The sequence below is a fragment of the Mus pahari genome, chromosome 2 (assembly GCF_900095145.1).
Source record: "Mus pahari chromosome 2, PAHARI_EIJ_v1.1, whole genome shotgun sequence".
In the NCBI taxonomy this organism is placed as follows: Eukaryota; Metazoa; Chordata; class Mammalia; order Rodentia; family Muridae; genus Mus; species Mus pahari.
In genome coordinates this window covers 23,529,370-23,542,569 of record NC_034591.1, presented here as the reverse complement: position 1 = coordinate 23,542,569, position 13,200 = coordinate 23,529,370, and the positions used below count along the sequence as shown (strand labels likewise).

The 13,200-nt window shown below is 40.4% G+C and overlaps 1 protein-coding gene across 4 annotated transcripts in view; it reads left to right on the top strand.

The window, feature by feature from the left end:
* The window catches only part of Lmbr1 (limb development membrane protein 1), a 126,750-nt gene that overhangs the window by 63,107 nt on the left and 50,443 nt on the right, over positions 1 to 13,200 (top strand). For 3 of the 4 annotated variants that reach the window (XM_021190339.2, XM_021190340.1, XM_029535213.1), the window contains 4 exons: positions 2,706 to 2,832; positions 3,432 to 3,500; positions 4,537 to 4,601; positions 8,259 to 8,331. In XM_021190339.2, coding sequence (XP_021045998.1) covers positions 2,706 to 2,832; positions 3,432 to 3,500; positions 4,537 to 4,601; positions 8,259 to 8,331 — 334 coding nt within the window. The remainder of the gene's footprint in view (positions 1 to 2,705; positions 2,833 to 3,431; positions 3,501 to 4,536; positions 4,602 to 8,258; positions 8,332 to 13,200) is intronic. The other variant, XM_029535212.1, reaches the window with a different exon arrangement.

Below are 13,200 nucleotides of genomic sequence, written 5' to 3'. Positions count from 1 at the left end.
ATGAATGTGGGTAGTACCCTTGCATTTGGAGCATGGATGTTCAGAATTGAGACTTCTTATTGGAAAAATTGAAATTTTTCCTTTGATGAGTATGAAGTGTCCTTCCTTATCCTTTTTGATAACTTTAAGTTGAAAGTTGATTTTATTCCATATTAGAATGGCTACTCCAGCTTGTTTGTTGGGACCATTTGCTTGGAAAATTGTTTTCCAGCCCTTTACTCTGAGGTAGTATCTGCCTTTGTCATTGAGGTGCGTTTCCTGTATGCAGCAAAATTCTGGGTCCTGTTTATGTAGCCAGTCTGTTAGTCTATGTCTTTTTATTTGAGAATTGAATCAGTGATGTTAAGAGATATTAAGGAGTTGTGATAGTTGCTTTCTGTTATTTTTTTAATGATATTTTTATGTTTGTGTGGATATCTTCTTTTGGGTTTATTGAAAGAAGATTTCTTGCTTTTTCTTGGGTGTAGTTTCCCTCCCCGTGTTAGAGTTTTCCATTTATTAGCCTTTGTAGTGCTGGATTTATGGAAAGATATTGTGTAAATTTGTTTTTGTCATGGAATATCTTCGTTTCTCCATCTGTAGTAATTGAGAGTTTTGCTGAGTATCTTCTGCATCTGAGATTCTCTCCTCTATTTCTTGTATTCTCTTGGTGCCTCCTGGTCTCTTTCCTAGGTTTTCTATCTCCAGGGTTCTCTCCCTTTGTGATTTCTTTATTATTTCTATTTCCATTTTTAGATCCTGGATGATTTTGTTAAATTTCTTCACCTGTTTGGTTGTGTTTTCCTGTAATTCCTTAAGGGATTTTTGTGTTTCCTCTTTAAGGGCTTCTACCTGTTTACCTGTGTTCTCCTGTATTTCTTTAAGGGAGTTATTTATGTCCTGCTTAAAGTCCTCTATCACCATCATGAGATATGATTATAAATCAGATTCTTGCTTTTCTGGTTTGTTGGAGTATCCAGGGCTCACTGTGGTGGTGATGATGCCAAGTAGCTTTGGTTTCTGTTGCTTATGTTCTTGCCCTTGCCTCTCCCCATGTAGTTATTGCTGGTTTTGCTGTCTCTGACTGTGGTTTGTCCCTCTTGTGCTCACAAACTTGTCTGCACTCCTGGGAGGCCAGGTGTTTCCTGGCAGTATTTGGGTATGGAGAGCTGTGGCTCAGGATCAATTCTGGGTGCAGATGGAAACCCAAATTCAATTTTTTCAATACAGAATCTCACTGTATAACTCAGGATGGCCTCGAACTTGTCATATATCCCATTTTGGTGTTGAGCTGTGTTTTTTTTTAGGGAATCTGATCATTCCTGCTTCAGGTTTCTGAGTGCTGGCATTGTAGTCATTGGCAATCATTCTCACCTTATCTTTCGATGTATCCTTTCTTGAAATAACTACTTTATTAGAGCTCTTGTGTTAACATATGAACCTCAGTCCTTTTGCTTCAATGGCCTCTTTGCCAGGCACACTAGGAGTGGTGACACATCTGAGCAAGTGTGTAAAGCCTGCAGTGAATGGCGACACTGTTTAAGAGTAGGTAGGGAGAAGACTCTGTACTCTTGTAGCAGCACACTGAGCTGGGGCATTTCTTCTTTGTATTGTGTTCAGGATTATGGAGATGTGATGTCAGTTTTCCCTGTGCCTGTCCCTCAGGTGTTTGCTAAGATCAGCTAACTTTTGATGTGCCTGGATCTTTGTTTATTTATTTATTTATTTTTTTATTTTTGCTTTTTAATTTTTTTTTTTTCCGAGGCAGGGTTTCTGTGTGTAGCCCTGGCTGTCCTGGAACTTACTCTGTAGATCAGGCTGGCTTTGAACTCAGAAATCCACCTGCCTCTACCTCCCAAGTGCTGGGATGAAAGGGGTGCGCCACTGCTGCCCGGAGTGTCTGGATCTTTAAACCATTAGATCTTTAAACCATTCTCAGTATGAGATGCACAAATTCCAGAATCCTGAGAAAAAAGGTGCACTTATAAGTTTGTTGTTAGAAGTCAGAGGCATAAAGCAGGGATGTAAATCTTTGAACTTACAGAAACAAACTGCCTCCAAGTTGACAGGTCTGGTCTTTCATTCTTTTCAAGGTCAGAATCTGTTTTGTGTTAAAAATATTCATGAGTTTTGTATTATAGTCAAGCCCCATAACTGGCAGCATTCTTATTTTATATGAAAAAAACGAATGCAATTGGTGTACTAAGAACTAGAGTTCTTAGTATTGCTGTTCCGCAAGCTGTTCTCCCCTTGGCCACTAGAGGACTCCAGAGGCTGCTAGGTGCCCTTCCTGATCCTAGATGTCAGTATTCCTAGGTGTCAGTATCCTAGCCCAGTGTCCCCAGTGTCAAACAGCCTGTCATTCCTTGATTAGAACCACAGATGGAAATCCATAAATGTAGTCTTCTGGGAACTACCAGGAAAGTAATAGTTAAAAATGTTTCTGAAAAATACTGGAATGATTGATTTTCTTTTGTGTGTGCTTTATTTTAAATTTAATATTTTTTCAAAAATATAATTTAAGAAAGTCACTCTAAACATAAACCATAAATATTTAGTACTTTTTCCAAATCAACATAGATTTATATAAAAACATAATATAAAGTTGTTAAGCACGAATATACATTTTCTCCCTTCCCAATAGACAGTTTTATGCTTTCAAGTAAAGCCTGGTTGTTCATGAGATGATGTAAAGTATTAAAATGCTGTTACTGTTGTGTTTTAAGGGAATCCGAGCCCGCGTTTTGGAAACTCTGGTCATGCTGCTGCTTCTTGCGTTGCTGATTCTTGGGATCGTGTGGGTGGCTTCTGCCCTGATTGACAGTGATGCTGCCAGTATGGAGTCTTTATATGGTACCTGATTATTGTTTTAGCTAGTTCCTATGATGGGCATCTGAGTTTGGGATATAGTTATATCTGTTTTGTTTTGTTTGAGACAAGATTTCTTGATATAACAGCTTTGGCTGTCCTGTAACTTGCTTTGTAGACCAGGCCGGCTTCAAACTCAAAGGAGATCGGCCTGCCTTTGCCTTTGGAAGCTGGGATTAAATGTGTTTACCTCCATGCCCAGCATGTTTTATACACTTTAAAACAAATCCTTGTGTGATTAACTTTCTGTTAACTTACAGAATTTAGATGTCTTTAGAGATACTTAAAGCACTGAATATTATTCATTTGTTCAACATACTGTACAGTTTTCTATATATTTTTGATTGTTTTTTGTTCTTAAGATTTCATGGAGCATTTTCTCCCTTTGAAACAGATTTCTCAAAAGGGTTATTTATTATTTTCTTACTTTAGATCTTTTTATTCTACAATTTAGAAGCTAGACTGCTTAATATACTTAAGTAGGCAATTACAATGTTTATTATATGTTACTACTTATTAAGATAAAACAGAGTATTTTAACGTGCCACACTTTAACTTACTAAAATGTGCTGATATTTTTCTAGATCTCTGGGAATTCTACTTGCCCTATTTGTATTCTTGCATTTCACTGATGGGATGCTTGCTGCTCCTCTGTAAGTACTCTTCAGTGTGACACTGACAGGAAAGTGAACTTGTCCTGGACCCTGGAAAACTGTGCTAGTTTCCCAATTGAAACTCCTTAATGATGGGGGCTGTTTTTTGAGTTGACCTTTTTTTTATTGTTCTAGATAGATTTTATTAAGCAGAACTGTGAAATAATTATACTTTGTTCACTAAGGAAAGCCTTTTGCACTGGGTTGAAGACACACACACACACACACACATACACACGCACCACAGAACTCTTAACAGTATCCCATGTCCCCCTCCCTCCATGTCTCCACCATGTACACATTCTTTACATCTACTTCTAGTCCAAATATTAACACTAGATTACTTTAAATGGCAAGAATACAATTCTACTTGATGAATTTGTAGTCTTTATTTTAAAATCCGTTTGGTTTTACTGAAGACGCCACACTCTATCTCAGGGATAGTTAAGTTGTCAAACAGTTCAAAGGACTTGTGACTGTAGCTTCACTATTAGATACTCTCTTTGGGCTCTCAGTCTTTGCAGGTGAAATGGTCTGTGTGCGTTTTCTGGGTCTGTTTAGCTTGTTTTAAGCAGAGAGTGTTCATCCTCTAGGGTCTTGACCATTATAACCACTGTTTGTTCTCACTTTCCCTGTGATATGCTTGCCCTCACACTGCCTGAGTCACTCCATGAGGGAGGTGAAGGGCCTCCCGACAGAGTACCTGGAGAAAGCTAAGCTCACGATGAGAGTACACCTAAGATGCTCCTGCAGAAAGCTAAGCTCCCGATGAGAGTGCACCTAAGATGCTCCTGCAGAAAGCTAAGCTCACGATGAGAGTGCACCTAAGATGCTCCTGCAGAAAGCTAAGCTCACGATGAGAGTGCACCTAAGATGCTCCTGCAGAAAGCTAAGCTCACGATGAGAGTGCACCTAAGATGCTCCTGCAGAAAGCTAAGCTCACGATGAGAGTGTACCTAAGATGCTCCTTAGGCTGCATCGCCTGTCTTTCTGCATGCTGAGGACCTCTTTCTTACCTGTCACCTCATTTCTACAGTGTGTACTCCAGTCGGCCTGTCCCGTATGTTCACAGTCATGGGTCAGTTGCTGGTGAAACCAGCGGTAAGTATTTTATTTGTGTTTGCTAAATACTTATGCTTATATTTTTGTTTATGTAAAAATATTTAAAAAGCTGAGGACAGTGTTTTTGTTAGTTTATCATTCATATTTTAATTTTTTAAATTAAGTTTTTAAATCTTGGAAAGAAAGTCCATTTTTTCCTTTTTAAAGTACTAAGCACATGCATTTAAGTAAAGTTTGTCTAGAAAATCTCAAGATTTTTCAGGCATCTGTAAGTATTTGTGTGTTCACCACCCTGCGTCCAACGGCGAGAGCATCTGTTTCAAAGGTGATCACATAGCTGACCAGGTTGTGGATGCCTCTGATTCTACAATAGGAGAGGCTTGGGGATGGTGAGTTCATGACTATTTGGGACACAGAGTGAGAGCTGTCTACAGCTAAAACGAATAAATCGACCAGATTCTCTAAACACACATAAAACAGGAACAAAACCAAAATTGCCCATATTTATGCTTCAATTTATAGACCAGTTATTGAAAATATGTTTACATTGTGTTTGAATTATATTTTACCTCTCAGAAATGTTATTTATTTATTTTAAAATGACTTTTAGTGGACAGTAATATCTGTTCCTGTTTTTTGGTCTTTGAACTATTTTACAGATAATAGCTTCTTAGCTACCCCTAGACAACCTGTCCTTTAAGTTGCTTCCCTGAATCCCCACTGCCTACACACTCAGTCTCAGCTATCTACATATTTAGGGTTTCCAAGCGTCACAAGCTGCCCCCCATTTCTGCTCCTTCACAGACTGTCAGAACAGTTTGAAGCTGTCTGTCTCTTTCGGGCTTGCTCTTGTCTGCACTGCTGCTCACATGCTGCAGCCTCCAGTAGGCTCCTAGAGGGATGTTCAGACACCACTGTGGTCACCATTGTGCGCCTTCTCCACAATTACTGGTGTTAGTGGCTTGTACCTGACCAGAAATACCTGCTGAGCCATTTTGGCTGTGTGTCTGTCCTCCCTTTGTGATGATTTCATTAAATGGGAACATACTGAGGCAATATTATGATAGATGATCTTTTGGTAAACTCTTATTTGATTTTGAAAGTTACATTCTCTCATTTAGTTCCTTCTAAAAGAGGTTTTGTAATACTGAATTTATTTAGTTTTTTCCTACTTCTCGTTTTTTTTCTTCTTTCTGTAGACAAGTTTTCAATTCCCATTCTTGGTCTAAGATTTTGTTATTGCTTTGCCCTGTGCTCCGGACCTTCTCTGTCATCTGCACCTCTTCTACAGATGGTAGTGAGAAGATAAGGAAGCTACTTACAGTCTACCAAGTGCTGTTGACTTAGCTCAGCACTGCCAGCTCCACTCGTCATTTGTAAAGCAAAGTGCTCCTGAGTCACCTGCCCCATACAGCCTTATTAACAGCACTTCCACAGCTTTAGTTGTCTTTTACTCTTTTTCCTAACATCCAGTGACAGTGGCTTGTTACTGAATTCATCTGCCCCGTGCTGGTTCTAAGTGCTATATGTGACACTCAGTTTCATTTCGTCTTGACGATAAGCCATGTGTTGAGGGATGGTAGTCTGATTTTCTAGGAACGTAGTCCAGGGAGGCCGAGTAGCTGGTCACAGAGCCAAGTAAACATAAGTCTGAACCTAGAACCCAGGCTTCAGACCACTGTCTTCTAGTCCTTTATGAGTTCAAGACTAGAAATTTCCTCCACACGAATTTGTCTCCTCTCTACCTCTGTGTTGGCACATGGCTTTCTCTGCCTGAAGTGCCTGTTCTCCTCTTAAGTTTTGGCTGTCAATCAGATGTGGTATTATAGCCATCAGAAACCTTGCGTGAGTATTCTGTCTCCCCAGTTGGAAGACTTTTTCCTTGTGATCTTTGCTAACATTTTATTTAAGCCCCAGTTTTGACATTTATGTTAATCTCAAAGTTACTGTGTGGAATTCTTATCTTGGTTGCTATCTCCATGGGTGCCCATGTCTGAGATCCTGTTAGTCTACAATATGAATGAGCCAAGATCCTGAAGGCACTTGGAGTTTCTCCATGAAGTTTTTGCTTCTTAGGCTAGGAAGTGGTGAAGATGCTGGGGTACTCAGAGGCACATGACATCCTGTTGCCATTCAGCTAAGGTTAGCATTATCAATCATTTATACTCTAAAAGGAAAATCCTTAAACTGTTAGGCTTTAGAACAGGGAACACGATCAATTTAAATTCAAACAGTGGAAAGTGATAGGGAACAACAGAGAGTACTTGTCCCTACCCCTAAGAGTAACAGCCTTGGGTTATTCTCTGTTAGTTATCCAGTTGACCTCATCATAGATCATGTCTGCTGATGACCTCATGCTTTCTAGCATAGGATGCTTCTTCTTAGCCTTGGTAAGGTCTCTTGAGAGGTTTCCTTCCCTGTCCTCTCATGTGATGGGTATTCTGTGCCTTTGTTTATTATCTACTTTTTCTTATTTATTTTATTTTTATTGTTTTATTACTCCCAGTATGGATCTAGTGGCACATCTATTTGGTAGAAGCTTAGTGTCAGGCTGAAGGGACCATAGAAACTTGTGAAAGGATTGGAAATCAGTGGATTGTTTTATGAATGTTTTCAGATGGGAATCACATAATTTTAGAGCAACTTGTCAGGTGGGCAGGTGCACAGAAGCAGTTATACCATCCTTACTTTTCTCCAAAAACTCTCCCCTTTTTATTGCTTTGCTGGAATCAGTAGCTTGAGCTTGAGCGAGAGGGAGTACTGCTTGCTATCAGCTTTCATACTTCCTTTAGAGCCAGGAAGACAAGAGTATTTTCTTAGAACAGCAGGTTAACAAGGCCAGAGCTGAATAGAAGTTTTAGGTTTTGCCAGTTTTGAGATAGTGAAGACACTATCCCACCAGTTGGTGAATGATGAGTGCTTATCTCCCTGCAGTTGAGTGTTTGTAAACACACTACTTCTCTAGGGCTTTGTCTCGAATGGATTTTATGATCTGAGCTTCCCATACTCATGAAAGTACTTACTATATCTAGTTTAAAAACAAAACAAAACAGATGTCCTGTGTATCTATGGAGTTTTTATGGGGTTTTTGATTTTTTTGTTTTAATTTTAAGATAGGGTTCTACTGTGTATTCTAGATAGTCTACATATGGTTGCGAGTTGGCTTGTGCCTGATGAGAATCCAACCCAGGCCAGGCCCTCTGAAAGAGCATCTCATGCTCATAATTACTGAGCCATCTCTCCAGCCTCCGCCTCACAGAGTTTTGATTTAGAAAGTAGGTAAAAAACAACACAAGGGAGACACATATACTAGATGGTCTCTTCCTCTTATCTCTAAAATGATAGCTTGTGTATAAAGCTGTATTTGCTGTGTGTGTCTCTCTGTTTAAAATTCATGCTGCCGTAGTCCCTGAGAATGCTACAAAGTGTCACCCCTTAAGCCTTAAAATATCCAACTTAGATGCATGTTATATCAAGTTGTAAAGTATTTGGTTAATACTAAAATAGAAAAATATAAGTATATTAAAGATAAAGTATGTAAAATATACTAAAATTTTCATAAATTAAAATTTAATTTTACGGTCTTAGTTATTTGAGTCAATACATGGGCCTAAAAATGATAGATTGCAGAGCCTGAGGTGTCATAAACGTGAGTGTGTCATACTGCATTATTGAGTAGTTTATTTTTCAATTTAGATTCTTGAAGACCTGGATGAACAAATTTATATGATTACTCTAGAAGAAGAAGCACTCCAGAGGAGACTCCATGGTATGTATGTTACATAGTTAGATGAGGTAGAAAACTTGTTTAATTCAACAGAGACAGATAATTGAAGAATGGAAATATAACCCTCTCTGAGGCTTACAAGTGACAAAGGACCTTCCTGACACAGGGAGCCTGTGAAAATTAGAGGGAGGTGGGTGGGTCAGGGCCAGAGGGCTAGCTCCCCAGCAGACTTGGTTGTCTGCAGTTAAAAGGTCTGCACCTTACCCACTGACTGGGGCCTGGCTGTTGTCTTCCTGCTGAGAGTCACAGGAAAGAGTAGTCTTCCTTAGGCGACCCTCAGGGACACTGTTGGCTCAGGGGATTTTTATATCAGTCTCGGGTTAGTCCAATGGTGATGGTATCTGTTCTAGTTGGCAAGTCGCCTTTAAAATTATTTTAGGGAAATGCCTTAATAGTGTGTTGCCATGATTGGCCACTGCGGACTATTTCAGATGGAAACTAGTAGGCTGAAATTATTTATTATATAAATGATTCTAGGACCAAGTTGACATTTGACTGTATTAAGAATTGTAAGCTGCTATAGCTTATTGGCTAACATTCATAGAGTGGAAGAAGCAAGGAGAAAAGAACATTTTATGATTTGCTATTTTAAACCTTAAAAAAAATATTTATTTTATATATGGGTATTTTGCCTGCATGTGTATCTGTGCACCCTGTACATATAGTACATAGATGACAGAAGAAGGCATTGATCCCTTGGAACTAAAGATGGTGTGAACCATTATTTGGGTGCTAAAAATCAAACCTGGGTCCTCTAGAAGAGCAAGCAGTGCTTTTAACCACTGAGCAATCTCCTACCACAATGATGTGCTAATTTTAGGAAAAAGTAGAAGTAGGCCTTTAGTAAGGTAAGCCTAACCCTTATGGATTTTATTAAATATGGTATAATGTTAAATGCATTTTGTTGTTGCAATTCTTTTATATTTTAAATTATAAAGCCAAAGTATGTTTTACCCTTGCTCTGGGAAGAATTATAGAGTAGCAAGAACATCAGACTCTAAAAATATGCCCTTGCTGCTGCTGTGTGGAATTGATGGTGGCCTTTTACTAATGGTGCATCAGTGTGTGAGCTGTGGGGTATTGTTATGTGCAGCTTTGGGGTATGTGTTTTCTCCAGTGCATCCTTGCAGTGCTCTAGGGAGACCCTATGATTGCCTGTTGCTAAGAAGGACTTTGCTGTGGTGCTAGCACTTTTTTCACCTTGAAGGTAGCATGGCGTGTTGTAGCCAGCACTCTGTACTTGCATGGACTTCCCATGTCTTTTTAAATGCATTAGTGTAACTGAACCACGGAGTGCCTAACTGTGGCTTCTCCAGTGTTCTCTGATGACTTGACTGTGCTGCTGTGTAAACTGTTGAGTGGTTTTGCTCTCTTTCACAAGCTGTGCGGATGAAATAGCAAAGCTGTGCTTGGGTACAGGGTCAGTGCCCTGAGGAAGCCATCCTGTCCTCAGCCTGTCCACTTTATAAAGCCCAACCATGGTTTTACATTAGATGTGGTGCAGATGAATTAAGACTATCTCAAGAGGATACACTAGTTGACTGATGGAGAAGAAGGAAAGAGAGAGAGAGAGAGAGAGAGAGAGAGAGAGAGAGAGAGAGAGAGAGAGAGAATATGAATATATGAATGAATATGAAAAAGGCTTNAGAGAGAGAGAGAGAGAGAGAGAGAGAGAGAGAGAGAGAGAGAGAGAGAAAGAATATGAATATATGAATGAATATGAAAAAGGCTTAGTGTCCAAACACATAAGAGTAAGAGGGACCCACAGAGTTCTACACAGAGATCTGAATTCCATGCAATCCTGGCAGAACTTGACTCCTCCTGTTCCCCCCATAGCATCCTTCGAATGCTGCCTGGAGGCTCAAGGATGTACTTAGCCCTCATTCCCTGTGACAGGTGACAACAGATGAGTCCAGTGTTTGGACTCTTGAGTCTGCGTTTCAAAGTGTCTTATTTCTGATGGGACTTTCATGTTCCCTAGCCCCTGTAACTTTCCATGTGCTGCTTATATCTGAACATCAATCCCCGTTTGACTCCTGCACCCCCAGTCTCCTCTTTCTGCTCTCTTCAGTGAGAGAGCAGCTGTTGTATCCCCAGCCCCTTTGTGTGGTGACTGTCTTCTCACAGCTTAGCTTTGTTCTCGGGGAGGGTGGTATGTTATGTAGCACAGTTGAACTCTTTTCTACATGCTATCCTTTTTCTGGGGGTCCTACTTATTCCTCTTCTCCTCTCCAGCGCTTTGATCTCTGTAGTCCTGCCATTTCGGCTACCAGGTTATCCCAGCGTCTCCTGTCATAGTAGCTTCTTGTTCCCTAGAACTCTCTTTTCTGATGGCTCTTTCTGATCTGTGATTTTTCTATGCGTGCTATAACCTTTCCAATTTTGGGACACATCTTGGCCTTCTGTTCTGGTGTTCTGTCTGTCTGTAATGTCTTGGCCTTTTTCTCTACAGTGATCTGATGCTTGCACATCTCATACTCAGGCATCCACACTCTTAGCTAATCCTCCTGTTTCTTCAACTCTTTTCTTGTCATCCTCCAGTTTCCACAGTCCTTCAACAGAGACTCAGTATGCCACTCTCTCAGTAGCCTTCACTCCCGTTTGTGTAGTCTTTTATGTATGTATGTATGTATGTATGTATGTATGTATGTATGTATGTATGTTTTTTCGAGACAGGGTTTCTCTGTGTAGCCCTGGCTGTACTGGAACTCACTTTGTAGACTAGGCTGGCCTTGAACTCAGAAATTCGCCTGCCTCTGCCTCCTGAGTGCTGGGATTAAAGGCATGCGCCACCACGCCCGGCTATGTGTAGTCTTATAACCAAACTCTTTTGCTCAAGCCATGTTGCCTGGTGGATTAGGAATGGAGCCTGCCAGCGTGCTTTCTCAGGCTCCTGCCTGTATCTGGCGAAGCCCAAGCCTTACCTGCTTTTCCTAATCTTTGTGCTTACTCCTGATTGTGTCTGTCTGTCTGTCTGTCTGTCTGTCTGTCTGTCTGTCTGTCTGTCTCTCTCTCTCTCTCTCTCTCTCTCTCTCTGTCTCTCCTTGCTCCAAATCCTCCCAAATACCTCCTTGTTGTCTTTCAAATTCATGACTGTTTTACGATTAATTGTACATGTGTGTGTACAACCTACTCAGTCTATATAATGTTACTTATATGTATGTTTTCAGGGTTAATCATTTGGTGTTGGATAGCCAGTTACCATGTGCTTCTCTGGGGAAGACTTTCTTCCACTCTCAGCATTAATTAGTTATGTTGCAGGATATTTGATCACACTGTGAACCCTGAGATTCTGTTATTTACCAAAAAAGAAAACTTTTTCTAGCTGTGGTGTGGCTCAGCCTTTAGCACACACTTTTAATCCCTCTGGCTAGAATACAGATACAACCTTAGTGTACAGTTTTAATTCTAAACAATGACGATAAAGTTAGTTTGTAGAAGGACATGCTTGAAAGGATGTTTAGTTGAGAAACAAAGTGACTAATCAGAAAAAGGTTTGACAGAAAAGGATTTTCCCAACTCTCGCCAAAAGAGTTAGGAAAGGTAAGCTACTAAAGAGAGCAGTGCAGAGAGGGAAGGAAGGAAGCGGTTTCATCAGGACAGTTACACAGAATGATTGCATAGAGAGATCAAGCTAGACAGATGGAGATAGAAAGAGCCAGAGAATGAGCTCATAGCACTGCTCCTCCAAGACTTCATACCTCTGAGCATCATCTCTTTTTCCCCAGCAGTTCTTTCTCAGTCTCTAATACCCACTGAAGTATTGGCATCAGCCTTCAAGTTGGGTCTCACACTATGTCAGAGTCATGACAGAGGACTGTAGTTTCTACAAGTACCACAGGCCTGACAGAGGCCACACAGAGGTACAATTTAAAGGGATGTGGCCAGTGCCCCAGACCAGGGCCTTCACTATGCAGAGTTCCCTCAGGAAGCCAGATGCAGGACTGGGGAAGGATTGGCATGAAGAACCTAACAACACATGACCTCTCTCCTCCTGTCCTCGTATAGAAGTGAGCATTTTTGTATGGATAATAAAAAACAATTTAAAAAAGTGTATAGTTGTCTTCATGCAGATGGAAATGTCTTCATGCAGCCCTTGGAGGGGAGGCAGAATGGCAGCAGCTACATCCCTGGGTCGGTGGGCAGAGACGAGGGCTGGCATCTGAGCAAGGTGGACTTGAGCCAGAGCAAAGTCAAGCCAGGCATGGGGCCAAGAGATGAGGCTGCACAGTAAGGGAATGGGCGGTGACAAGTTTGGTAGAAGAGAGCAGCAGGTAAATTTTCTTCATAGTTGCTTCTGTTTCCTCCAGTAACAGGAAACAAGGTCAGCAGCTGAGGTAGTCAGGAATATCTGAGTTTGGAAAAGGTGACCTAGCTGTTATGAACAGGGCAGCAGTGAATGTGGCTGAGCAAGTATCTGTATAGTACGATGTTGAGTCTTTTGGACATTTGTCAATGAGTGGCAGAACTGGGCCATGGTAAATTTATTTTCACCTTTTTGAGAATTCTCTACATTGATTTCCATAATGCCTGTACCAGTCTGCAATCCCACCAACAGTGAATAAGGACTCCCTTTCTATCACACTGCACCCAGCATTTGTTGTCAATTGCTTTGTTGATCTTTGTCATTCTGACTGGGGTAAAATCTCAAAGCTGTTAATTGCTAAGAAATATGAACATTGTTTTGAGATATTTTATAACCCTTTTTTTTTTTTCATTTCAGAACTCTTGTTCATGTCCCAGCCATATTTCCCTCCCCCTTCCCCCTTTTTAAAAACAGGTAGTTTGTTTTTTGACTCTGTTTTTGAGGGATATATATATATATATATATATATATATATATATATATAT